Below are 27,908 nucleotides of genomic sequence, written 5' to 3'. Positions count from 1 at the left end.
ATCCCAGCTAGGCTACACGTGTGGTCATGCCGTATCTTTACCCCACTGCACTGGCCAGGAGTTGAACACATGCCTCCATGGGGACCTGAGAAATTGCAGTTGATCCTTAACCCACTGTGTCACAGTGGGAACTCCTAGATTGGTATTTCTTAAACTATGTCTTGAGGAACACTTAATTAACAAGATGCTAATGAGTATTTAATGGGTTTTCTTGATGGTTCTATAACGCAATAAAAATGCTGTAGGTATATATTTTATAACACAGTATATTTTACTAAAAAATAAATAAATAGGTGTAACACCATAGATTAGGGTTGGCAAACTATGGCTTGCAGGCTAAACTGAGCCAATTCTGTGTTTTTGCCAATAGAGTTTTATTAGAATGCAGCCAAGTTCATTAATTTACATATTATCTTTGGCTTATTTTACAGTACATTGGCAGAGTTCAGTACTTGTGACAGATCATATGGCCCTCAAAGCCTGAATTATTTACTCTCTGATCCTTCACATAAAAACATTTGCTGACCATGCTATAGACCTGTTAGAAATACTCAGTGTGATAACAGTCATTTGACTATCGAATCTTTTTGTTTCCCCAAGAATTATTAGAAGAAAGAGTATTCTTGAGAATAGTCTAAATTAGATTGTTTCCATGATCCAACTGTCCCCTGATTCTTTAAAACATCCAATTAGATAATCTGTTCCATTCATTCATTCATTCATTCATTCAACAACGATTTATGGAATATAAAATTTATACCAGATAACATTTTTGGTTGTTGGGATAGAAAGTCAACAGACGATAAGACCAGTCCTCATGGAGCTTATGTCCTGATGAAGACACACAGCCAAACAAGGTTCATGACATACTGTGTCCTAGATGGCGATGGATGTTATGGAGAAAAATAAAGAAGGGGACCCAGGCATTGGAGAGTGCAATTGAGAAAGTGACATTTGAGGGAAGACTTAAAGGAGCTGAATGAGTAACCACATGGGGGGAGAGAATATTTAAGGAGGAGGAAACAGTCAATCAAAAAGTCCTAAGAAACAGTAGGGCACAGGGAAGCAAGTGAGGAGAGAGAAGTAAGAGAGAGGAGTCAAAAGATTAGATTTTTTTTTGCTAGATTGGTGGGGGCATGCCTAGAGGTCATTGTAAGAATTCAGGTTTTGACTCTGCAAAGACAAATGGGAGTTATTGGAAGATTTTGAGGAGAGGTATGATTAGATTTTCATTTTAAAAGGTCATTTTGGCTGCTGTGATCAAAATGCACTAAATGAAGCTGAAAGAGGAAACAGCAATCGGAAGAAGGTTATGCTATAATCTGGATGCAAGAATAACATGTTTTTGCAGAGAGTGGTAGCAGTACAGGAGGGCAGGGCTGGTCATACATTTTGAAAATATAACCAATGAAATTTGGTAATGGACTGAAAATGGGGTATGAAAAAAAGAAAAGAGTCAAAGCTGACTAGATTATTTTTTTCCAAAACAACAAAAAGTTAGAAAGGATAAATCTGAAATTTGGGGAAGCTTGTAGTAAGAATAAGTTTTTAAGGGCACATCAGGGATGGAGTCTGAGGCACTGAGCAGAATCCACGAGTTCAGGGAAGAGAGGTGGGCTGGGGATGTAGGCAGGGAGGTGGACAATTCAAGGATGATGTTTAGAGCAAAGAGACTGTTCAACAGGGGAGCAGAGTAGACATCCATGGATTGAATCCGGGTACCCTCAGCATTTGGAGGTGAGAAGATAATGCAGAATCCGTAATGGAGGTTGAAACATAGGAGACAGGGAGCAGGAACAATCACAGAAAAGTGTGATTGCCTGGAAGGCCAGAGGCGAAAGAGGAAAAAAGGAAGGAAGAAAAAGTAACCATGTCAAACCTATTACTGGGTCAAGGAGGATGAGGACAGAGAGCTGAGCATTGGCCTTAACAGGCAGAAACCCTAACAACCTAGTTCCAGTGAAGTTATGGGGATCAAAGGCTGACTAGAGTGGGTTTAGTAGAAAAATGGGTGGAGAAAAATTGGAGCCCGTAATCTTCAAATCCCACTTTTGCCTGCTTTTGAGGGATCATTTCCAACTTAAAGGAAGCCTGAATTGTCACAGATTTCCTATGTACTGCCAATCCCTTTTACTCATCTTTTTATATGTCTCTGCAATGCCAAACATATGGATAATATGTAAAAATTCCTCAGCCATCTGAATGTTTCCAAGTGTGCATACATTTGAAATAAAGAAAGCAAAATATTTGGATGACTAACAGGATTTTTCATTTGTGTGTTTGGATGTCTACATAGCATCAAACTTGAGATATCTGTAAAACAGATATTATTACTAAATTAATTATGCAATAGAAGTGCTGTGTGTTAATTTAAGAAAATCCTTATATTTTCTTTGACTTTATATCTTAAGTTTTTAAAAATATAGGAGAAATCTGTAACATTCTAGTTATCCTTTGTGCTTAGGAAACTCAGACATATGAACAGAGCTTGACATAATAAATCAAGGTAATCTCACATAGAACAGAATCATGTTTATAGCTGAGTTGCCTTATATACACATTTCACTTAGGTTAAACAACAAGTAAATAAAAGATACAACAGCTTTACTCTTCTGAAAAGTTTCACTTTCTTTTACATTCTAGAATACTAATGAAATGCAAAACAGATTTACAATTTGATAGCGAAATCTGTAACCCCTCACAAATCTAAGCTGATGGTTCTCAAATATTATCATGCCACCTGCGGGGGCAGCCTTGTTAAAACACAAACTGCTGTCCCCACATCCAGATACTGATTTGTTTGAAATGGCTCTTGTACAAATAAAAGGTGAGGAGAGGTGCTGAGTGGGCAAAGGGGTAGACTGTGCTGGTCATCTGCTGATTTGCTCTTATAGCTCTCTGAACCTTTCCTCTTTATGCTCTTTATTGCAGGTAGCCTCATTTCCCAGGCTCCTTACTGCCCTTTGATTTACAATTAAGTTTGGGCAATGGGGATTAGAGGGAGATCAAATGAAGCTGGAAACTAGTATATTTCTTTCCTAATCTCTCTGTTTCTTTTGCTGTCTCTGGAAGTAGTCCTGGTTTCTCCATGGCTCCAGCTCCCACAGGGCAACCTCTGTCCAGGGTCTTAGCTTCTGCTGGATAGTCCCCACCAAGAACCTAGATACAGACCAGGGATGCTCTGGTGTCACTACATGTGACCTAGGTCTCTTTAGGACCCACGTTAGCTACTGCTAGTTTCCTGAATTACTAAATGCTGGGTGGTTTGCATCACCTCATTAATTTCTCCCAAATTTCTTTGTGTGTATCTCCAATACTCTGCAGGAAATTCCTGGAGTGCCTGGTTGCAGGAATGGACTCTGATTAATATAGCTACTAAGAATTTGGTATTATTTTTCATTTTACCATAGGGCAGTCTGGGCCAGCATATCCTGTCTAATTCAGACACCTGTCTCTACCTGATCCTATCTGCAGGCTAATCATAAGCCAAAGTCATCCCCAATATTTATAGACAGTAGAAAGGAATCAGAGATAAAAGAGAAAGCAGGAGAAGGGAGAAAGTTGATGGTGGGAAAGGGTCTATGGGTGCTTTTTGTCACAGCTGAACCGTGGTTGATAGAATAAAACGGTACCTCTGATGTCATGGTTCTGTGAATGTTGAGAGGCTGTCCTCATGTTCAGAGGGTCTCTCTTTATAAATGCGAACCTTTCAGAGAAAATTTAGTATTACCATGTGTGGGGAGAAAGCTAATAATTGAGCAATATACTTTGAAACCTGTGAAATATATAACCCATTACCAGAAAGTCCCTTTGATAATCAGAAACACTCAGAACCACTGAAAGACCTTTAGTGGGGTGTGTGCCTGAGAGTGTGTGTGTTTGTGAGCAGTGGTATGTCTGTGCATGTGTTTGTTAATGTCCTTTGGGATATTTGCCTTGCCTCATTTCCATATGTCATAAATTCATTTCCAGAGCCCACCAAGGACTAGGGGGCAGACTCAGTTTAAGTGACAGCCTAAGCATAGCCAGGCTCTGAAAAGCAGGGAGAAAAAACAGCCACATAGCTTATTCTAAGAAATGAAAGCAGCGTGTTAAAAACCCGGGTGGTGGCAGGGAGCCATGTGGTGAATGTCCACACACGTGGGCTCCAACTGTAGGTAAATGAGCAGTAAGTGGATTAATATTCAGATGGAGCCTTCTTTGTTTATGGAGCATCGCCCATCCATGCAGGGCACAGAGCTGATGCTGTCAGTATTGATTTCATCACATACTTTCTGGTCTGCAATAGTACTCAGAAAATAACTCCTAACTGCAGAAAATATCCATTTAAATAGCTTTAATTTTTATTGATAAACAGAGCAAATGTGGTGCAACTCTTCTCTCTGATACATGCTCAAAATTCCAAGACCTGATTTACATGCTGCTCCTCGGTGATTTTAATTCATCCGTAACACAAGATACCTGTTGGCATGTGACAGCAACTGCTCTCCCGCACTCCCTGGCATCGAACAGTGTGGGAAATTCAATTGTGTGATAGGCCAATGAAGTTTGGCAAGTTGTGGGACTGATTTCTTCTAGAGCACAACATGTGTTATAAATGTAGCTAGTTTTCTTTCTCAGCAGTAGTCTGATGAGTATCAATTTGTAAATTCATTTCACACAAAGTACGATTAGGAATGATACCTTGGTAGTTCCATTCCTTATAGAAACAAAACCCAGTAGTTTCACTCAGGAAAGTTTTACTAGATACTTATTCTAGATAATATGCCCAGGTATGGGACTGCTGGATTGTACAGCAGTTCTACATTTAGTTTTCTGAGGCACCCCCACTGTTGTCTACAGTGAGTGTACCAATTTATATTCCCACCAACAGTGAAGGAGAGGGTCCCTTTTCTCTACACCCTCTCCAGCATTTGGTTAATTTGTAAGTATAGGGAATATATAAATAACAAATATTTGTACATTTCTCCATTTTTTGTGGGTTCCTTAGCCTTCCTTTCCCTATACTTATGGATTAACCTCCTTCCATCATGTATGTTTTCTCATTTTCTATGTGGAATACATAGAAGACGATTTAAATAATCCCCTGCTATTAATTATCCATAAAACTTTAGGTTCTTATCCTATTCTCTTTTTTCTGAAAATGGAAAGGATGCATAGTATCTTTTCTATAACTTAGCGCAGAAGTGAAATCTATGTCAACGCATCACCTATACACTGAATGTCAAAAACAATCAAGGAGAAACTAACACTTTTTAAGCAACAAAAGCAACACAGACCAAACTAAACTATTCACAGAAAGAATCGATACTATAAAACAGTCACTAATATTCTGGAAAGAGATTGAGAGCTAAAATAGATTATTCCTTGATCACACCGAGTCATTACATTGTAGGCTACTAGGGGCAGAGGCTATATCTCAAGCATCTTTCATCTTCCACAGTGATAGGCACAGAGTTTTACAGGGTGATCTCTGCCAATGTCTGCTAAATTGAGTGGGAGGCTTCCAGCAACAATTGCCAAAAAAAAAAAGCACAGAAGGAAATGAAATGTGACAATGACATTATATTTACCTTCACCACAAGCCTAAGATTTTTTTTCTAAAAAAATATTTCCTGTGCAATTGTTATGCTACAGTTGATGAAACGTTATGTGTAAGGCAGAAATATCCAATACTGCGATGATAGGTTACAATAGCACACAAAAGGCCCTTCCTGATTTTCCTTCTTAGCGCACAAGCTAGAAAGCCCACCCTTAGTGTTCATGTAGGAGCTAGCAAGTGGTAGCATTCCAATAGGACTGTATGACAATATTCTTCTTCTTTGTTTTGGCAAAAGGGCAAGAGAAGGGCACTATTATAAGAGAGAGAAAGGACAGACTGGAAATTACAAATTAATGCTGGGTCACTCCTCATTTAAAGGGGAGAAAAGGGAACACTGAATCTGCTCCTTCCCCCAAAGTCAGGAGCCCTAATCATGTATGAGATGCATGGTGACCCTGATTAGTTAGTGCTAGTGATTTATGGTAGGACTTTATTTTGCCAACCCAGAATTTGTGCCTTGATGCTTTAGGTGGGTACGAAAGGGGCCTTGAAATGTCTACGAGATCATCCAACCTATCTGGAAGATCAGAGCCAGAAGAGAAAGAGACACTCCTACCTGCCCCAAGGGAGTTTCCCCAGGTGAACAAAGGGGCCTGTGAATATCATGGGGGCTCTGAGGGGAAGAGCTCCTGATGATGTACTGTGCCTTAGAGTCAGGGAAACAAGAATAACTGTCGAAGAGCTGTCTCAGTAAGCCAAGAAAATGTGAATGGAGAAATTCACAGCACATGGCACCCAGAAAGAGTGAGCAGACCTCCCAGCCATCAATAGCTCTGTCTGATACCAATTTCAGACATATATATGTGTGTATGTCTACATATATATATATCTACACACACACACGTATATATTATATTATATTATATTATATTATATTATATTATATTATATTATATTATATACAAATATAATTTCTTGCTTCAGAAGAAGCAAGAAGAAGAAGTCTGAGCAAAGATTGACAAGAAAGGGATTGCCCATGCCTGGCTTCCTCCTCTGTAACAGGCACTTCCCAGCTCCAGACCCCATGAATCCTCCAAGAGAGGGAGAGAGAGAGACCATCCTTCCCAACCAAGCCTTCCCCCTAATGGCCTTTCTGCAGATACAAGGAAGATGCAGGTGGAAGACAGCAATACTTGAATGTGATTGAATATCTCTCCCAAATGAACTTGAGACTGTGCTGAATATACTGAAAGGAAATCAGTACTGCTATTAGGCAACTTTCATTCTATTCCCCTCCCACTACTAACTCCTGAGAAGGGAGTGCTCAGGATAAAAGTTTTCCATGTGGAGATTGCTGAGGTGAGATGATCCATTGAACCTGCTACATCTTCAACAGAATGAGAGAATATGTGGGGAAGAACATATGTTTTAGAGCATAAAGGTTCTCTAGAGTAAAAGGTGAGAGCCAGTTGACTGGGAGTGAATATATAGGCTGAAATGGACTTAATGTATAAAATCCTGATATCGCAAGCGTTGGGGTCATCCCTAAGATGAACAAAAGGTTAAAACATCTTTTGTGAAGTAAGGAAAAATTTTTATTTGAAAGCATGTAGACTTTGACTATTTAATAAATCATAAAAAAAGTGTGAGTAAATTAATGGACCATACATCTAAAATGGATGAAAAGTGAAAGCATTTTCAATATGTTTAGAGCACTAACTTATCTATTTTATGCTACTACAAATTATTAACCTTTATTATACCTTTATTCACACTTTTATACCTGGACTCACACTCTTACACCTTGAGTCACACTCTTACTAAAGCCTTTGGTTCTTCCCTGAATGGAGTGCAACCCAAAGGATGCTTTAGGTTACATTTCTGTAGGAGGAATAATGCCACATATGTTGGTGTAATTGCAGATAGGGTTTGGACTTTCGTAATAAAAAACAACCAGAGTCACATTGCACCTTCATTCTGTGCCAAATCTATGATAGTGTTGCCTCGAAAATAACTTGACATAACAGGAAACAAAATATCAGGAAAAAAATCAGTATATTAAGACAACTTATTTAGACTGATCTAATAAGATTGATTTGATCCAAGAGCCCATCCTGTTTTCAAAGATAAAATATATTTACACGTTTTAAAAACATGAAGTTACATTTAATTAGCAATACATTATATAAGGTCTCGGGTTCTTCAAAATTTTAAAACGTACATTCTTATAAAGAGTTTAAATGACTTGAATGTAGAGATCACTTTGTAGTTCATATCTCAGAAATACTTCAACAATTGCTTATACATACTTTTTTTTTGTTTATGTATAGTATTAAAATCTTTCATAGACTTTGGCCAACAACCTACTTTTTAATGTATTTATGCTTTGAGTAAGGATGGTATAGCACTGGTTCTCAAACATTAGTGTGGATGAAAAATCACTATCAGACAAGTTCAGTAGATCTTCAGAAAGGCCTGGCATTTGAATTGCTAACAGATTTCCAGGTGATACTAATGCTGCTGCTTCCAGGACCTCACTTTGAAAATGACCCATATAAATAGAAAGCAAGTTGTTGATATAAATTCCAGGAATTACTTCGAAATTACTAGTAACTGCAAAAAAAAAAAAAAAAAATCCCCCAACATCCAAGTTATAATAAACTTTTTCTATTAATTACTAATACAAAATCGTTTTGTGCATATTAACTTTTCAAGTAAATAACAAATTTAAAATTCTTAAGTATGCTGGCTGTCAAAAGAATTGTTCTATCTTAATTTCATTTCAGCCTTAAAAATATTTTGTGTGAAATAAAATAATACGAAAACAGCAGTAAAATTTCTAACTATACAGACATGAATGCACTTACGGCACTATAATATTTTGAAGCAAGATCAATGCATTACAAAAAAACTCTAAACATTCTGCTACCTAAAATATTTCAAACAGAATAAGAATATAGCTCAGTGAACAAATTGCCAGTGAACAGATGAAAGGCAGACTTTTACCACAGCTTTTGGTTACAAATATTAAGATATTTCCTACTTTACTAAAATCTACCTTCTTATCAACGTGAATACCTAAGTATCTCAATTTATTTATTTATATGACTTATGGATGAACTCCAGAAACATTCTTGATTCTCTGATTGGCACTGCTCAAATGTTAAAGGCTTAATTTTGTAGGAAAAAGAATTGCAGAACTGAATAATGGCACAAAACAAAACACAGAATGTAAAGCACATTGCTATAGGCTTGTGCCCTAACACTGTCGCATAAATATTGTAATAAGTATATTTAATAATTTGTTCCTTGTATCACTTTTTGTTTCCTATAGAGTATGTATTCTGATTTATATATATATATATAAATATGCAAGATATTTTTAAATGTAACTTATAAATCAGAAACCTAAATCTTTAAAATCTTTTCCAAGGTTAAGAATTATACAACATTTCTATTGGACTCAATTGAGATTTCTAATTATGAGCTCCTTATTTTTGACTTTTGGCATTTTCCAGTGGCACTGAAATGAATGTCCTAACTGGAGCAGCAGGACACACTTGAGTGCAATCAGGGCAAGGAGGCAGGTGGTGGCCAGGCCACCTTGGCAATCAGTCTTTTTTGGTGCAGACAATCTCAAAATCACTCTCACATTCCTACCCGGTGCTTTTTTCTTCCATGGACCTCTATGTCTGACCTTGACTGAAGAATTATAATCAAGAAATTATTATTGTTGTTTTCTGTAACTTGCATACTTACAATCAGGAGGCATCTTTTCCATAAATACTGTGTAATATTCTTTCAGAAGTTCAAAATTTTCCTGATTAATACTTTCTTGCAAAGAGACATCTCCAAACCTAAACACAGGAAAAGGAAAATAGTTAGGGATTACAAAATAACACCCTAAAGTGACATTTTTTTTTTATCTTTTTTTAAAAGGAAGACAATAGTGTTCTAAGGAAGGGGTCTCTGTTGTTTTAAGCACATTGCACCATGGTGAGTTCAAACATATTCTAGTTGCCACTGGCCCTGATTCCACCAATCACTTCTGACATACCCCACTATTCTCACAATCATCAAAGGTGAACCTGAATGAAATACAAAATCTAAAACACCAGCGCCCGTGCCTTGGCATAACTGATACTTAGTGTTAGTTTTCCCACCTCTGCAGGGCTGTATCTCCAAAGACATAAAAACTCTTCCCCTCTTCCCTCTTTTTATCCCTGCAATCTTCCTCTTCACCAATGACAGCGTGAGGAGAGGTCCAGAAGTTCCAGGACTGGACACTGCACCACATACAGTCTTACACACACTGTCAATTGCTGTAGGAACAGGTAAGGCCCTCCAGCCTCCCAGGGACTAAGTCCACTTTTTTTTTCTGTCCACACCGTGAAAGACGCCAGCTCTGCATTGGTACTCTTCTACGACCTTCTCAAAGCAAAACCCTCTACCTGTATATCCCAGACCTTGTGTTTTCTTTAAGCATTTCCCAGGCTTAAACTTCCTGTCTTCTTGCCTCGCCATAAAAGAATGCTATACAAATGGCTTCCAGTATGTATCACCATCCACATATTTCCACTTAAATATGTATTTCTAGAGTCAATTGAAAATTTCAAAGTGAATCATCCCACCCTGCCTCAACTTCAATGGAATCAAAAACTGAAACCACCTCCTCCTTTTGTTTAGAAACAAGGTACATTTTTAACCTCCTGCCATTAATTCAGGCACCCTTTTGGATTTCCTCTGTTTTTCCCACTCCGTCCACTATTCACTGATATATTCGCATCTCTGATATCCTTTCCTTCTTTTTCTTTACTATTGTTATAATAAATAAGGTATCTAGATATAGCCAGCTGAGATTGGATATAAAGCCTCCCAAATACCCAAAGTGCCACGCATCCAGGCTCCTGTTCCTTCCAATCTGTTCTTTACATCATGGTCATGTCACCCATTCATTCAACAAACATTTATTTAACATCAGCCACTAACAGGTGCTACATATGCAATGAAGGCAATGGTGGAGAACTTAATCTAGCACCCCTTTCATCTATCAGCTCATTAAACTTCACTGTTATCTCCTTTCCCCATAAGGACAAAATCCAGTCTCCTTAGCTTAGCAACTAACTTCACAAAGACTTCCAAAATCTCCTGTTTGTGGCAATGGGGTTGAATTCTTCTACTTTACCGACAGGATTTTGATGCTTGTGGGACCCTTCACATACTATTCCTCCTCTGATTAGAATGTCTTACTTGCCTTGCCGGCTTGATTAATTTCTATTTGTTCCTCAAAGCCCTGTGGAAGGCTCATCTACACTATAAAACCTCCCTGATGAAATGCTCTCCTATCTGGGAATCACTTTCTTTCCTCTACTAATCCTGTCCCTTCTACAGCTTTGCTTATTGCATGAGTTGAACAGTGGTGTATCATTTATTGACCTGTCTTCCTTACTGGATAGTTCTTTCAGGGTGGGCATCATATCCATTCTTCTTGTTACACTGCCTGCTCCCTGAACACCACAGCTTGGCAGAGTAGTGTGTGACTCAATGCTCAACAACATTGCAGAGTTAAGTTTGGAGGACAGGAATACAGACCTAAGAAAATCTACAGGAGAGCTACCCTGAACTCTGAAATATGCTCTCTTAACTTTTTAAGACATTATAATCAACTAGCATTTTTAAATTATCATCCTTGGAGTTCCCATCATGGCTCAGTAGTTAGCAAACCCAACTAGCATCCATGAGGACTCAAGTCGATCCCTGGCCTCACTCAGTGGGTTAAGAATCTGTTGTTGCTGTGCGCTGTGGTGTAAGTCACAGATGCAGCTCAGATCCCACGTTGCTGTGGCTGTGGTGTAGGTTGGCAGCTACAGCTCTGATTTGACCCCTAGCCTGAGAACCTCCATATGCCACGGGTATGGTCCTAAAAAGACAAAAAAATTAAAAAATAAAATAATCATTCTTTCTGGATTAATATTAGTATTATGAACTGAATGTTTATCCCTCAAAGATGATAGGTTGAAGCCCTAACCCCCAGTGTGGCTGTGTTTTGAGACAGAAAGTCTAAAGATGTAATTATGGTTAAATGAGGTCACAAGGGTGGGGCCCTGATCCAGTAGGATTAGTGTCTTTGTGAAAAGAGACCCTGGAGAGCTGGCTGCTCTCCCTGCAGACACAAAGAAGAGCTCTTTTGAGGACACAATAAGAAAACTGAAGACAGGTCTCACCACACACCAAATTGGCTAGAACCTTGATCTTGGGCTTCTCAGCCTCTGGGACTGTAAGAAATAAGTTTCTCCTTTTTGAGCCCCCCAATCTGTGGTATTTTGTTATAGTAGCCCAAGGAGACTAGTCAGTACTTATTGAAAAATGGATATGCATTACAGGTATTCTGGTTATGGCTACATATGTAGTAACATATCATCTGGAATATATGGCATACCTAAAATGTGAGTGTTGCCTGGAAAAGCTCAAAATTCAGAATCAGCAAAATGAAGCTCAGAGAACAGAGAGGAAGTGATTTGCTCAAATCAGTAGTTGGTTAATATCTGAGTGCCAGCCTTCCTGCTTCTCTTTGTTTTTCTCTATTTTGCAATCATGTCTTCTTTTCAAGTCCTATGTGTTTTATCATATAGCATCCAGGTATGAAAAAACACATTTTAATATGCAAGACAGATAAGAGAGAAGGGAAGGGAGGAGGCATTTTTTTTTCTTTTTATGGCTGCACCTGAAGCATATGAAGTTCCCACATCAAATCAAAGTTGCAGCTGCAGGCCCATGCCTCAGCCACCATAACAACAGATCCAAGCCACATCTATGACCCATGCCGCAGTTTGTGGCAACTCCAAATACTTAACCTACTGAGTGAGGCCTGGGATCCAACACACATCCTTACTGACACTATATTGGGTTCTTAACCTGCTGAGCCATAATGGGAACTCAGAGGCATTTTTTTTTTTTTTAATGAAATGACTATTAACTGAAACAGTCACAATGACATGACATGTAAACTAACCTAATCTAGATGGTCTGAAAATATAATCCTACCTATTCTTTGAAAAGTCTGTAAGTAGGGAGTTTCACACGGCTCTCAAGACAACACTCACAGGCCTTTAGCTTACTAATTCAAACCCAAAGCCTGCTGTACTTAATCTAAGGTACCAAGAAGAGATCATTTAAAGTGCTGTTTTTTCCCCATAATTGTGTAATTTATGTTCATAAATATCATTCACTTCAACCAGTGAACTTGCTGTGAGACAACACATTAGAACTGACTGCAGTACAATCTGATCTTGCATAATGATTTGTAAAAGTGCTTAATTATTGAAGAAAACTTGTACAACACAGCGACTAAAATAATATTCTGATTTTTGCATACTATAAGAAAAGAGATTAATAGCTTCCACACAGTTTGAGATTAAACATGAGATACAAAGCTAGCATGCAATTCTGTAACTGGCAAGTGAGAATTATCAAAACCTATGCTGTCCAGAAAATCTTCTGGATAAAAGGGAGAAAAGGAGAGATCATTGAAAATAATAGCTTAAAAACAGGCACCTGAGTATCACTGAAATTCAAGAGGACTATAAACTTAGTGGTATTTTTAACTCAGTAGAAAATAATAATAAAGGATTAAAACATACTTAACAAGTCATGGCAAAGAATATGCCAACCACCAATGTGGAAAGGAGACAGAGAATTAATTATTGACAAGAAAGTATTTTAAATATTCTCTACAAGTTTTTCCTGGGGCGGGGCGGCGGGGGGAAGACTTTTCTGGACAGGCCTTACAGCAAGAAAGTAAATTCTTCCTCTAAAATCTTTTAAATATGTGTTCTGTAAATCTTAGCTCTTAACCATGTTTTTGATAATCTCTCTATATAAGCCATGTAAGAGGCAAAAGTAATTCCTTTGTCTGCTCAAAAAGTGTTTTTGATAGTCACTTATGGAATCATATATAGTTATCTTTTGTTTGAGAAAGTTGCTATAAAAAGATATGTTGCCCTCCCCAATAACAACTATTTTAGTAAATGAAACAAAAGGAAAAAATAGTGTGTTAGGTCCAGAAAATTTTGACACAATTAGCAGAGTTTACAATGTCAAAATACAGATGAGATGGAAGATGGTGTGAGAAAAGTAATGTATATATATGTATGACTCAGTCGCTATGCTGTATAGCAGAAATTGACACAACATTGTAAATCAACTATACTCTAGTAAAATAAAATAAAATGAATACATATAAACATTTAAAAATTCTAAAATTTAATATGCACACATAGATATTTGGAAAACGCAGAAAATTAATCCATGTGACCTATTTGGCATTGACACCAATATTTTCCTTGTTTTTTTTTTTTCATTTTAGGGCCAAATCTGTGGCATATGGAAGCTCCCAGGCTGGGGGCTGAATCAGAGCTACAGCTGCTGGCCTATAGCCACAGCAACACCAGATCTGAGCTGTGTCTGCAACCTACACCACAGCTCACGGCAACGCCTGATCCTTAACCCACTGAGCGAGGCCAGGGATCAAACCTGTATCCTCATGGATACTAGTTGGATTCATTTCCACTGTGCCACAATGGGAACTCCCAATATTTTCCTTGTTATTTTGTCACATTTAAATTTGATGTGGGCCAGGGATCCTTAAATATGAGTATTTCTCCTTGCCATATCAAATAACTCTGTACTGATAAGAAGGAAACTGTTACATGTGAATCTAAGTTTTATGAGCAGGAACATGTAGAATTACTCAGCATATACATAACAATTAACAAATTCAAGCACCGATCTTATACTTGAAGCTTACCTCTCAGCAAGAGTTTGCTGTTCATTGATTCCAACATTAAAAAGTACTGGATACACACGAAGCAATTGTCCTTCTTTGATCTGCAGAGGGAGTGACTCAAACAGTCTTGCTGGAAGCTTCACTTCTACCACATAATGTTCACTGAAGAAAGCAGAGGACAGAGACAAGCAGCCTTCCTTATTTCATTCAATTTTATGTTACTTTAGATTCATTGGAAAGAAACAATAAAACAGTTGGAATATAGCACTGATTTAGGTTTTTGGCTGCTATCTGCTTATTTTCTGTTATTAATTCATTCAATAATCATTTCATTCACTTCACTATTAAATTACTTGGCATAAAGCATTGTTTACATTTGATTTATCTCCATTACTCTGAGTTTTTTTTTTTAGGAAAGGAAGAATACTTAATGAATATCTGTATACTAGGGCTACCTGCAGAAGAGCTTCAATATTTATTTCCTTGATTTAATTATTTTTAAAACCCAATATTAAGAATAAGAAAAGCAATTTAATGATGGATTTTTCAATATTTTGAAACTAAGGGGCCAAATCATTTATAACATTGTTTAGCATGACCTAATTACTATTATTGATGAATCTCCCTGTTTGTGATGGTTTGACGGAAATGTAATAGTTTCAATATTTAAAGTATAAACTTTGGCATTTCTGACCACTTTGCAACATTAACATATCACAGGAACATTTTTTCATTGGAAATTTCCACTAAAAATTACCCCGAATGTTTAGTGTTGAACATTTAAATTAGGATTCACAAAACAAGGTCATCAAAAATAGCTGCTTGTATGAGTTCCCGTTGTGGCTCAGTTGTAACAAAGCCGACTAGGATCTATGAGGATGCGGGTTCAATTCTTAGCCTCGCTCAGTGGGTTAAGGATCTGGGCCACAGACGTGGCATGGATCTTGTGTTGCTGTGGCTGTGGTGTAGGCCAGCAGCTGCAGCTCTGATTTAACCCTTAGCCTGGGAACTTCCACATACCATGAGTACAGCCCTAAAAAGGAAAAAAAAAAAAAAAAAAAAAAAAAAAAAGCTGCTTGTATATTTTGAAACTTGATATCTTCTGATCCAGTGTGAATTGAGTAATGTAGAGTTTCACTCAGAATTTAAGAAAATTCAGGTTCTTCCAGAATTGTATAGAGTGTTGGGGTTCTAATACATGTACGGAGAAAAGAAGCACAGACCAATTATTGTCTCTTTTTGAAAATGTTTTAAATTTCTCCTAGTGTAACATTACAGCTATGTACTCTGGATCCTTGACCTTGAGACTTGTTTCTTACCCAAGTTTAACTAGAGAACCAGGAAATACTATCACTCCAGCAAGCAGGGATGCTAGCTTTGCCCTCAGATGGATGGACACATTCTTTTTTTTTTTTTTTTTTTAAATTGCCCTTAGTGCTCTTTACAATAGCCTGGCTAACCCAGGACTAATGTTAATTTATTTCAAGTCTTTCAGGAATATAAGAAGATTCAATGAGTCAGTCTGTATTTAAAGGCTGCTATGAAGGTGACATATTATACACTTTCTTTATGGTAACTTTTTGCCATCTCTATTAAAATATAATTGATATAAACTCATGTATTTTATGTGTATAATTCAGAATTTTATCAAATTTTTAGAGTTGCACAACCATGACCATAATCCAGTCTTAGAGGATTTCCATCACTTTAAAAAAATCCAGAGTTCCTGCTGCGGCTCTGGGGTAGTGAACCAGACTAGTAATCATGAGGAGGTGAGTTTAATCCCCAGCCTTGTTCAGTGGGTTAAGGAACAAGCGTTGCCATGAGCTGCAGTGTGGGTCACAGACACAGTTCGGATCTGGCATTGCTGTGGCTTGTGGCTGTGGTTGTGGCCAGCAGCTGCAGCTCCGATTTGACCCCTAGCCTAGGAACTTCCACATGTGGCAGGTGAGGCCTGAAAAAGCAAAAAAACAAAAACAAACAAACAAAAAAACCCTCTCATGCCTATTTGCCTTCAAATCCCAACTCCACTGCTAGCACCAGGAAACCAGTGATTTACTTCTGTCTCTACAGATTTTACTTTCCTAGGTATTTTGTATAAATGGAATCATACACTATATAGTCTTTTATGCCTAGCCTTTTTCATTTAGCAAGACTTTTAAGTCATGTATGCTGTAGCATGTATTAGCAGCTATTCCTTTTTATTGCTGCATGGTGTTCTATTGCACAGATATACCATATCTCATCTGTGCATTAAAGTTCATGAACAGTCAGATTACTTCATGGTTTTGGCTATTATGAATAAGGCTGCAATAGGCATTCATGCATTAGTTTTTTGTGGACATATGGTTTCATTTTCTCTTGGGTACATACCTGAACTTCATATATTAATTTTAGGTTTAACTTTTTAAGCAACTGTTAAATTGTTTCCAAAGTGGTGGTACCATTTTATGTCTACACCAGTAATGAATGAGGGTTCCAAGTTTTCTATATCTTTCCAACACTTGCTACTGTCTGACTCTTGGATAATGATGATTTACCATGAGTGGAGTGGTACGTAATTGTGGTTTTAAATTGCAACCTCCTAATGATTAATGATGTTAAGTATGTTTTCATGTGCATATAAGCCACTCATATATCTTATTTGGCAAAATCTATTCGAATCCTCTGCCTACTTTAAGATGAGATTTTTCAATTCACTTTTATTGATTTGTAACATTTCTTTACTTATTCTGGATATGTCTTTTACCAGATATAGGAATTATGTCTACTTTCTTCCCAATCTGTCTTTTTGTTTACCAATTGTCTGTTCATTACTTAATGATATTTTTAATGATTAAAAGTTCATAATTTTGAGTAAATCCTATTTATCAAATAGTTTATTTTATGAATCTATATTTTGGGGTCATATAAAGAACTTTTTAGCTAATACAACTTATCAAAATTTTCTCCTAGAAGTTTTACAGTTTTAACTCTTATATTTAGACCTATGATCCACTCTGAGTTCACTTTTAAGTATGGTGTAAATTGATGTTCTGAATTTTTCTTTCTGCATGTGGATAACGAATTGTCACAGCAACATCTTTTGAAAAGGTTCTCCACCCTCCACTGAACTGCTTTGGCACCTGTGTCAAAAGTCAATTGAACTTATATCTGGACTCCAAATTCTGTTCCATTGACCTACATATATGCATGCTTATGCCAGTACTTATACAGTCTTAGTAATTATAGCTTTATAGTAAGTTTTGAAATCAAAATGTATTTTAAAAAAATTTTTAATAGTTATTTCCCCAATATGTTTTTTTTTCCTACTGTACAGCATGGCGACCCAGCTACACATACATGTATACATTCTTTTTTTCTCGCATTATCATGCTCCATCATAAGTGACTAGACATTTTCCCAGTGCTACACAGAAGGATCTCATTGCTAGTCCATTCCAAAGGCGATTGTTTGTATCTATTAACCCCAAGCTCCCCAAATCCGGAGTTTTCATCATGGCTCAGGGGTAACAAACCCAATTGTAGTATCCATGAGGACATAGGTTTGATCCCTGGCCTTGCTCAGTGGGTTAAGGATACGGCATTGCTATGAGCTGTGGTATAGGTCGCAGACACAGTTCGGATTTCCACGTGGCTGTGGCACAGGCCAGCAGCTGTAGCTTTCATTTGACCCCTAGCCTGGGAACCTCCATATGCCGTGAGTGAAGCCCAAAAAAGACAAAAGACAAAAAAAATAAAATAAAAAATAAAAAAAATAAAATAAAATCCTCCAACTCTGTTCTTCTTTCATAAAACCATTTATAGTATTCTAAAATCTTTGTATTTTCATATCAAATTTAGGTTTAGTTTGCCAATTTCTGCAAAAAAGACTCCTAAGATTTAGATAGTATTTGCACTGAATCTGTAGATTGATCTGTGGAGAACTGCCATCTAAGCAGTATCAAGTATTCTAATCTGTGAACATGGACTGTCTTTCCATCCAGTGGATTTTATTAATTTCCCTAAGTATTATTTTGCAAGTTCCGTGTCCAATGCTTCGATTACTTCGTGAAATTTGGCCTGACATAGTTATTCTTTTTGATGCTTTTGTGAAAAGAATTGCTATCGAAACACCATCATTCCCAACAACTTTTAAGAGTGTGATTTTTTTTCTCTTCTCTGGTCCACATCATGTCAGCCCTTTCTGATAGGACACTGCTGGTTTTTAATGGGCTGATTTGCCCTATGAAACTGTGTTGACAAAACTGGGGGTCAAGGGAGCACCCCTGGGTCAAAATGCCGCAGACTCGAACTAACCTACCCAATGCTCCTAAGCTTTTTAAGACTAAGTACTTTTAAATTCGTGTGCCTACAAACTTAGTCCTTGGTCCTAAGGTGGTTGTTTTAGAGAATCCTGCCCACTTAAATGCTGTTTTTTGGAGAGGGTTTGCTAGGCTGCTCACTTTGCTGTTCTGGAAGTTTCACTCTATATGGTAGCTTGTGAATTTAGATACAGCCTGAAGAACTGTATCTAAAGCCTAAAGAACTGTACAGCCCTCAGAAAAAGCATCTGCACTGTGCCGAAACCAAGTGGCCTGGTGAGCCTCCCTTGTAAATTGTGATAAAAGTATCAGTTTCCCACTTTTGGTAATAATCTTGACAGTAATACAGAGTGGCACTATTTTCTAGGTGTGTGTATGAGCAATTTCATTTCTCTTTCTTTCAATGAATGGCAAATTAAGCATTAGTTTGCAGATGAAATAACTAGCTGCATGAGGATGTGTTATTCTTTTATATATAAGAAACAGTTACCTTTCATTCAATCATGTATTTCTGGGCATCTTTCCCACAAAATTTTAAGTAATGATATGTTTACTAAGAAGACAAGTTTAGTTTGAACTTCTAGATTCTCTCTCCTCCATCTCTCTCTAGCATGAAAAGGGCTGTCTCTTTAGGAAATTCATATTGTTTTCATTGTAATTGGAGAATGTTGCAGAACTCAAACATCCTCATGCAGCAATGAAAAGTACTAACACCAGAATGGTTAAAATGTGGAGGACTTCTGATTAAAATGATTTACTCAGGGAATATAATTCTCCATTGGAGGTCTCTTTTGCATGACATCATTTTTCTTAATTATTTCTGATATTTTGCCCATCATACACTGACCTTCAAAGCTATTTATTTAAAACCATTCTCGGAAATCTCAGTCTGAGAGTGAATAGTCAAAAATAATTAAGAAAAATGGTGGTAGGTGCCCCTGATACAGGAATACATCTTTGCAAAAATGTTGCTGCTTTTAACAGAATTTAATATCAAGTCATCTCAAGAATTATGACACTATTAACCAAATGATTCCAGCAAAAGTTAAAACATCAGAGCTTGAGACTAGATAGTAATAAAGAGAAAAATGTTTTTCTCATGCCTGCTATTATTTTGAATTCCTCCTATTTCATGGGGGAGCATTACCACACTACCACCTCGCTATAATACGATTCACAAACGTTCATGAGACTTCTAGGAGTTTTTTAAGATCTTCCCATGTCACCTACACTCATTTCTCACCAAAAAGGGAAAGAGAACAGAGGAAACATGTCCAAGCCAAACCTTAATTCTCCCTGGCTCCTTGGTCAGGGGTTCATTAAAAATAGCTAACAAAGCTTGCTCTTCAGGAAACGGGTACCACTTACCGTCTTCCTGTTATAACTGGCAAGACATCATTGGATTTGGCTTCAATTATTTTAAAGGCGACTTTCTTCAAATCTGAAATGCCAACAGCCATGTCCTCTAGCATTCCGATTTCATCACCTAAACAAGGGGAAAGGAGCCTAGATACAAACATACTCTTTGAAGAAAATGTCACTCTGTATCACATCTTCCTCCTGGAATTTGCGCTAACGTTTTAGTGAATGAGATTCTGAATGCATTCTAAACACACTGTCCTGAGTCTGAAGGTTTTCATCAGCAAAATAAGAACCTTTTCAACCGACTCCAGCTGTCCACCATACCCTTTGCGGGAAGGAAGGACACAGACTTTCGCTGGAACACTAGAGAGAAGCTTAAATCCTTTTATGACCCAAAGTATCATGCAGATCTCTCTCCGTTGGCAGGAATGACATTTAATTGCTAGAAATAACAGAGACGGCTGAACTGAAGATCACTGACCCAGGCTTATGCTAGTTTTATATCTCAATATACTGACAAAGTCTAAGAAGGAGGTAACTAAGATTCTAGATCAATCCTGTAGAATAGAAATATAATGCATGCCACATATAAAATTTTAAATTTCCTGATATTTTTAAAGAGTAAAATTTACAAAGGTAACGTTAACTGTAATCTATTTTCCTTTAGTCCAATATATCCGAGATAGCATCTCAGCTGTAAATCAATATATGGTTATTAATTATTTATTAATTATTAATATAAAACTTGTTTTCTCATAGTCTTTGAAGTCGGGTGTGCACATCTAGGACATTGATTTGGGCTAGATACATTTCAAGTCTCAATTACCACACCAAGCTATGTATTGAACAGGGCAGCCCTAGACATCACAGAGTTGGGATTTATACATCCAGTCACTGAAACTATGTTGGCAAAAGTCTTTTATATTTAAAAAGCCAGATGGCTGCTCAGGACTCCACTGTGAAATAATCTATAATTCCATTTTCAAAGCATAATGAGGGTGAGAGCACAGTTACCAGGAAAATGAAAACAAAGTATGAAAAAGTTGCCTTCTTTCTGTAATGCTTGACATAAGGGAGGTTTACTGCTCATTTTTAGGTCTAACTGAAGAATCTATGGGTCCCGTGTCTTTATTCATAGAAGCATCACCTTAATGTGAACTAAGCAATACTCACTGTATGTACTTAGCAGACCTTCATACTGTGCTATCAGTCCCACAGTGTGAAGCTGCTCTAGGAAGCCAGGGTCATACAGACTTGTGTGCAATTTGATGACAAAACCACAAACCAATCCAGCAAGCTGAAAAAGAAATCATTGAAGTTACTGGGCTCTGCAAAGTTTAAAACTACTTAAGGCTTTTGAGGCTTTACTGATATAATTAGAAATTTTATACACACAGACACACACGCGCACACACACACACACACGCACACGCGCACACACACACACACACACACACACACACACACACACACATCCATTTTGGACCCCACCACTCTAGTACAGCTTGAGGAAGGAAGTGTTAAATCAAAGGGGAAAGACCACAGACTGGAATCTGCAAATCCTGTCTCTCCCATTTCTAAGCAGTGAAACCATACAAAGTGGTTTAACATTTCTAAATCTTTGTTCTTTCTTTTTAGGGACTCACCCATGGTATATGGAGGTTCCCAGGCTAGGGGTCAAATCAGAGCTACAGCTACCATCCTACACCACAGCCACAGCAATGCCAGCTCTGAGCTGCGTCTGTGACTTACACCAGAGTTCATGGCAACACCAGATCCTTAACCCACTGGGTAAGGCCAGGGATCGAACCCACGTTCTCATGGATACTAGTCTGGTTTGTTACTGCTAAGCCATAACAGGAACTCCAACACTTTTAAATCTTTTTTTTTTTTTTTTTTTTTTGCACACATAAAATAGTCACTAGTATTCATTTCTAGATTCACTGAAAGGACACATTGGAGAGTTATGTATAGAGCAGAAAGCATAAAGCCTAATGCATAGTGAGCTCCATTTGCTACTGGATCAGCCATGAAATAGTGGGGGGCAAGGGATATTTTGGCCAAAATATTCCCTTTGCCTTCAATGTTTAGAGAGAGAGGCTTCTGTCTCTTTCCTTCCATGTGCCTGTCTATAAAACTCAGCCATGGGCATGGAGGCAGGAAGGGAGAAGGAGAACAGCCATTCTGATGGGAGCCAATCTGGGTGTCATGGGTGAAGGTTTGTGTGTAGGCAAAGAAGGTGGTCCTATCAAACCTCCCCATCAAACATACAGCCTGACAAACTTATTTTATAAACAACAACGACAACAAAAGATTAGTATGAGGCCCCGTCCTGGGACTCATGAGGGAGTTTTATAAATAAGAGCTGCCAACGGATCTCTAGCTGCCATCTGCAATGCAAAATAGCCACCCTTTTCCTTCACTCTGAATGGTGCAGACTCTGGGGTGAAATAGATGGTAGGAAGGGAATCTTTCTCTTCATAGGCTCTCTGCCCTGTGAAACAGAATGGACATTTCAGAGACTTGGCCACCTCTTTGCAGAAAGAAACACGATCTCATCCACTCAGCTCATATTTATGAAGAATAAGAAAAACTGGGTACCGGAACTCTAAAGAAAGGATCCCTTTACAAAGAAAAGTACCACAAGAAGACCTCTGTCCTCAGCGAGGGTACCATCTGACCACCCATCACTGCGCTGGGCTCAGGAGGATGAGGGGCACCTACTGCTTGGCTGAAGACGACGTCTCTTCTCAGCGTCAGCATCAAGCACTGGGGCAGGCTGTAGGCAAGTTCCTGAAGGAGCACGAACGTCAGGGACTGCTTGGCTCGATGCACCACTTCTCCCATGCAGTCCTTCAGGGTGAGGATCAGGGGATACAACTGCTCATACCAGTCCTCTGCGGGGGGCAGCGGGGGCAGACAACAGTGGGAGAGACGAAGGAAGGTCTTAGAAGCCAGAAACCCATTTTGTTTTTCAAGTTCTACACATGATTAAGAGGCAAGGGCATTCCCTGGAGGCCTAGCCGTTACGGATACAGTATTGTCACTGCTGTGGCTCAGGTTCGATCCCTGGCCCAAGAATTCCCACATGCTGCAAGCATGGCCAAAAGAAAAAAAAAAAAAAAAAAGATTAGATTTAAGGATCTCTGGTTCAAGGAGTTGCCACTGTGGCTCAGTGGGTTAAGTACCCAATGTTATTTCTGTGAGGATGCAGGTTCTATTCCTGGCCTTACTCAGTGGGTTAAGGATCTGGTTGCCACAACCTGCAGCACAGGTCGCAGACACAGGTTGGATCTGCATTAGGCTGTGGTGTTAGGCTGTCAGCTGCAGCTCCAATTTGACCTCTAGCCTGGGAACTCCCATATGCTGCAGGTGAGGCTGTAAAAATAAAAACAAAGGTCTTGATTCAAATCTCTTCTCTGAACTCCAGGTGTCTATAACCAGCCATCCAATGGATCTCGCCACTTGGGTGTATTCAACTAATTTATAGCAGAATAATTGTCTTCTCTAATCTGTGCCTTGCCTGTAACTTAGTAGATGGTGTCACTAAACTCTTCCCCTGCTGGAAACAAGTTTTCCTGGGCTTCTACAGGGTTCACCTTTACTAGGTCATTAAATTAGTTCTACTGCCCTGGTAATCCATCAAATACTCATCTTCCCCTTGCACTCTCCCATCATCATTTATCCATCTCCCTTGGATCATAACTTTTCTTCTGCTCCATAACTTCCTCCAGTGGAATCCTACTCAAATCCTCTCTCAGCAGAGTTGCTAGAGGAAGTGCCCTAATCAGAGGGAATCCCATCACTCACTTCTTCGCTTCTACTTAAACCACTGTAAAGACACCAAAGTATTCAGAACAAAGTCCAAAAGCAGGACAGATCCTTCATTACTGAACTCTGCCTGCATGTCCTGTCCAGTCGCATCTCTCAGACCGATGTCACTTGTAGCCTGAATCCCAGGTGCGCTGAATAGCATGAACTTCCCTCAACCTTTTCTGCTCTGTCATCCTAGTGTCTTTGCACACCCCACCTCCCATCCTGGCGCACCCTTCCCTGCATGTTCCTCTTCCTGACAAATACTTTATCTTCTCTGCAGACTCAATTCAGGATTTCATCTTTGTGCACCCTCCCCAGGCCTGTATATTTAAGTTTGGTTGAATTCATTTTCTTCTGTGCTCATAGCTCCTTGCCCTTACTGTTCTAGAACTATCCACACCCTGTTCTGTAAGAAAGGGAGCTCACTGAGGGCAAGGAATTTGTTTTAATCACTGAATCTCTGGAACCTAGCCTAGTATCTTACATATAACAGATATTCTATCAGTTTTTCATTGAATAAGTAAATTTACAATAAATACAACAAAAGTCTTTTAAGATACAGACAAATATGAGAAAATCAGGTTGTTGACAGTATTTGGAATTCAAAAAGCTTTTCTTCACAGGATACAGAATTGAAACCATCTGTACTTTTTGTATGTCTAGATATTTAACATGTGTCAGTTATATAATTACGGCTTTGGCATGTGGTATAGAAACAAGTTATACTCTATTTCAGTTTATTAGGAAATCAAAGCCCTGATAAACGTCAAATACTATAAATTTCAGACTGTGTGATACTCCATGGCTATATAAAGAAATTAAGAGTAGTATGACAAATACAACTTAATAGAAATGACTGCATGCTGAAAAACTGATTATGAATCAAGATCGGAAATGATATAATCTTCTCAGCACAAACGTAGACGTTTCATCGTTAGTGACGTCAATGGTCAATAATCAGTTAAGACCTTAAAAGAGTTACAGGTAATGATGAAAAGAATCATAATCCCTACTGTACCGTATCCACGGTCACTTACATATTTTATGTTGTGGTGAAACAGATTAGATGCAATAAACCAAATTGGCTAAAAGGATAATCAGTGACCTCAACTTAATAAAAAGATGGGCACTTGTTAATACTCTATGTAAATGCTTCTGTGATGCCATAAGGCAAAATACTTTAGGCGCATTAGGAGTCATCATTTTAAAATATTGCAGAATTAAGTGTTATGATAGGAATAAAAACACTAGAGAAAGAGGAATTCAATGAAGGCCTCTTAAATCTCTAATCATTTAACAAGAGACTCTCTTGCGGGCAGCCTAGGATGAAATATGAATCGTGGTTCATTTGAAACAGGCATTGGGTAACCATCGATTCTCATATCATTAGTAGATGCAAAAGGAAAAACAGAGGTACATCAGACTCGCTTTTCAGAATAAGGGCACATGAACAGATACCAAGAAGGAATATTCAATATTCCTATTGTTTTCATATTTTCATTCTTGTATCCCCAGTTCTCTCCCACTCTCCTACTTATTGTTCTCAATATGAATGTGTAGATTCTCTCTCTCTCTCTCTCTCACACACACACACACACACACACACACACACACACACACACAGAAAACAAGTATCTCAATAAACTGACTCATATACAGATCTTAAAAGAAAACAGCCGGCAAACCTATTTGTACTTATGTCTGGAGAGAGGAGTGTCTAACTGAAGAATTCTCCAACATAAAATAAAGCTTTTATCCAGCAGGTGGCGTCGCTTTATCAGGCTGAAGTAGAACTACCAGTCACTTACTCTATTCAGGTAACAATATATACTCTTAAACATCTGCTTCGTTCCCAAACAGCAAGTATTTTTTTTTTTTTTTTAATGTGGGCATCCTGCATCCTACTTTCCTGTGTCACGTGGTTGATAACTTGGCCAAGACAGTGAAATGCTCTTTCTAGTTAGAAAATGGAAAGTTAATTTTTTCCCCCCTTGGAAATTACTAAGTGACAGCTCAAGTTCAATTTTGCTGATGATTTTTCTTAAAGGCCTTTAAAAGAGGGATCTTCAATGATTTCTTTATTAGCGTAAGGATAATTTCTTTACTCACTTCTAAACCTATCTTCATACTTATTTAACTGTTGGATTCTTAATCAGAAATTTCAATGAGATAAAAAGAGACAGAGTGCCTGATTTCTAGTCCTACTAGAATAAAACTGAAGACCTGGAAAAATAAATACACTGGCATTCTAAACCTAGGAGTGTTGTCAGATATATGCCTGACACTAACAATCTTCTAGTGTCTCCATTGACTATAATTACATATATTTTATGGCTAAAATTTAAGGAAAATGACTATATCAGAAAAAATTCATTATGAATGAGAAAATCACAAGTTGGTGAGCAAGGCAGAATGTCTTGAAGATAGGAATATGCTTCCTCTAAGGAAGCACACATGAGAAAGCTAAAAAATACATTTTTCTAGAAAAGAAGAAAACTGAAGTTCAGCAGAGAAAGGAAAACCTCACTGGCAAATGCAAAGCGTGATGGCTTCAGGTTTTGTTCCGTGTTACTACGCACTCAGTGTGAATCCCAGGTTCTGAAATAGATACAATGGGGTGTGACAGGCCAAAGAAAGGCTGAAGTCGGTTCATAAACGGCCTTTGTGCACCAACGAGCATTTCATATCACTCTTACAAAGGAGCAGAGAATGCTCTCATTTCCTCTGTAAAAATATCTTTGGGAACAACCACCACAACAAAGCTGCAGCTCTGGATAGTCTTGAGACCCCTGTCACATCCTTTTCACCTTCCTGTCTCTGCATACTTCACAATTTGCATGGGGTTTATTTTGTCCTTATGGCAAAACCATTTTCTGGGAGGAATGAAGGCAGTGGTCATTCTGCATTTTCTGGTCAAAGTAAGAAATCCTGAAATGCACACATCCACTCTTCTGAGGTTTCCTCACATTTCAGCTGAGAATTTGTACACACACACACACACACACTCCTGATACACCCACACACGCAGCATAGCTAAGGGCTCCTCACGACACAGTCCCTGCGCCTACACCTCACCTCTCACAGCAGCTTACCTGCCCAGCAGGCACTTAAGTGCCCACCTCGTGGATCCTATCCCCTGGGCTGCTCTTAGTCAGGGAGGACACTGTGAAGAGAATGTTTTAGTGTCTCTATAAAAACTCGCTGAAACTCCTTAACCCCAAGACCAGCAAGCAGAATCTTTCCTCAGGAAAGCACACAAAGCGTGTGGCTTAGCTGAGCTTTTCCTGAGCTTTGTGAAGGGTCCTGGAAGCCATCCAAGCAGAGCCTGTTTTCCAGCCCTTTACCCGCTTCTGTAATGTATTCCAGTGAATTCACTGAAGGATTCAAAGAACGACTGCCGGGCGCCCCCCTCACCTCCTCCACACACCATCTATTTCCTGTACAGGATGTTCACGTCCTCCGCACTCAATGGCTCTTATGTTGCTCAGGAGAAAAATAAAAGAGCCAAATACCAACCAACTGTAGCAGGGCGGAAGGCTTCTTTCCAATTTCTGAGCCATTTTCTTCTCAGGTGCTTGGTCTCCTTTGCTCATTTAAAATAATTAACTTCACGGACGCTCGTAGACATTGTTAGTTTTGTTATCACAACTTTTCAGACACAGAAAAAATAAGACGAAAAAGCTCCATGCTTGCCTGCCCATTCAACTTTATGCAAAAAGATAAGAGAAGAAATGAGACCAGCTCTTAGGATTCACCCAAGTGAAGAAGATGATGAACTGTGAAGCTAAGCAATGAGAATGGCCTTTAAGGAGGGTGATAAAATTTCCAAGGTTGTGAGAGGTAGAGAGATCAATCCCACAGCTGACAGGGTTTTGATCTGATGCCTACACCGCAAGGCACACAGAACTGGCAGTGGGTTCAAGGTTGGGGGCTGGGAGTGGGTATATCGTATCCCCGCCCACAGAGTCCTTGTTGGTTTTAAAGAGCCTATGTATTATCAACCTGGAGGTGGCTGCCTATGTGTCCTCTGTTTTTGGGGTACCATTTTACCATATGAACATTCGCACTTGGAGGGGTCAACTAATGATAAGGCTTCCTCT

The 27,908-nt window shown here is 38.5% G+C and overlaps 1 protein-coding gene across 12 annotated transcripts in view; it reads right to left on the bottom strand.

Moving 5' to 3' along the window:
* INPP4B (inositol polyphosphate-4-phosphatase type II B) overlaps positions 1-27,908 on the bottom strand; it is a 696,813-nt gene that overhangs the window by 61,765 nt on the left and 607,140 nt on the right. For all 12 annotated transcript variants that reach the window (XR_014812874.1, XM_003129178.7, XM_084972777.1 and 9 more), the window contains 5 exons: positions 22,717-22,889; positions 21,166-21,289; positions 19,999-20,116; positions 14,349-14,489; positions 9,302-9,399 (listed from right to left, as the gene is read on the bottom strand). Coding sequence is in view for 11 of the 12 variants with exons in the window: in XM_003129178.7 (XP_003129226.4) it covers positions 9,302-9,399; positions 14,349-14,489; positions 19,999-20,116; positions 21,166-21,289; positions 22,717-22,889 (654 nt within the window). In the remaining variant the exon portion in view is untranslated. The remainder of the gene's footprint in view (positions 1-9,301; positions 9,400-14,348; positions 14,490-19,998; positions 20,117-21,165; positions 21,290-22,716; positions 22,890-27,908) is intronic.

The sequence above is a fragment of the Sus scrofa genome, chromosome 8 (assembly GCF_054392235.1).
Source record: "Sus scrofa isolate SSC_HxYL_T2T_F1_AM1 chromosome 8, Sscrofa_HxYL_maternal_Yorkshire_Landrace_v2.0, whole genome shotgun sequence".
NCBI classification, from domain to species: domain Eukaryota; kingdom Metazoa; phylum Chordata; class Mammalia; order Artiodactyla; family Suidae; genus Sus; species Sus scrofa.
Note: the sequence above shows the minus strand (reverse complement) of the source record. Positions and strands in the feature narration are given on the sequence as shown.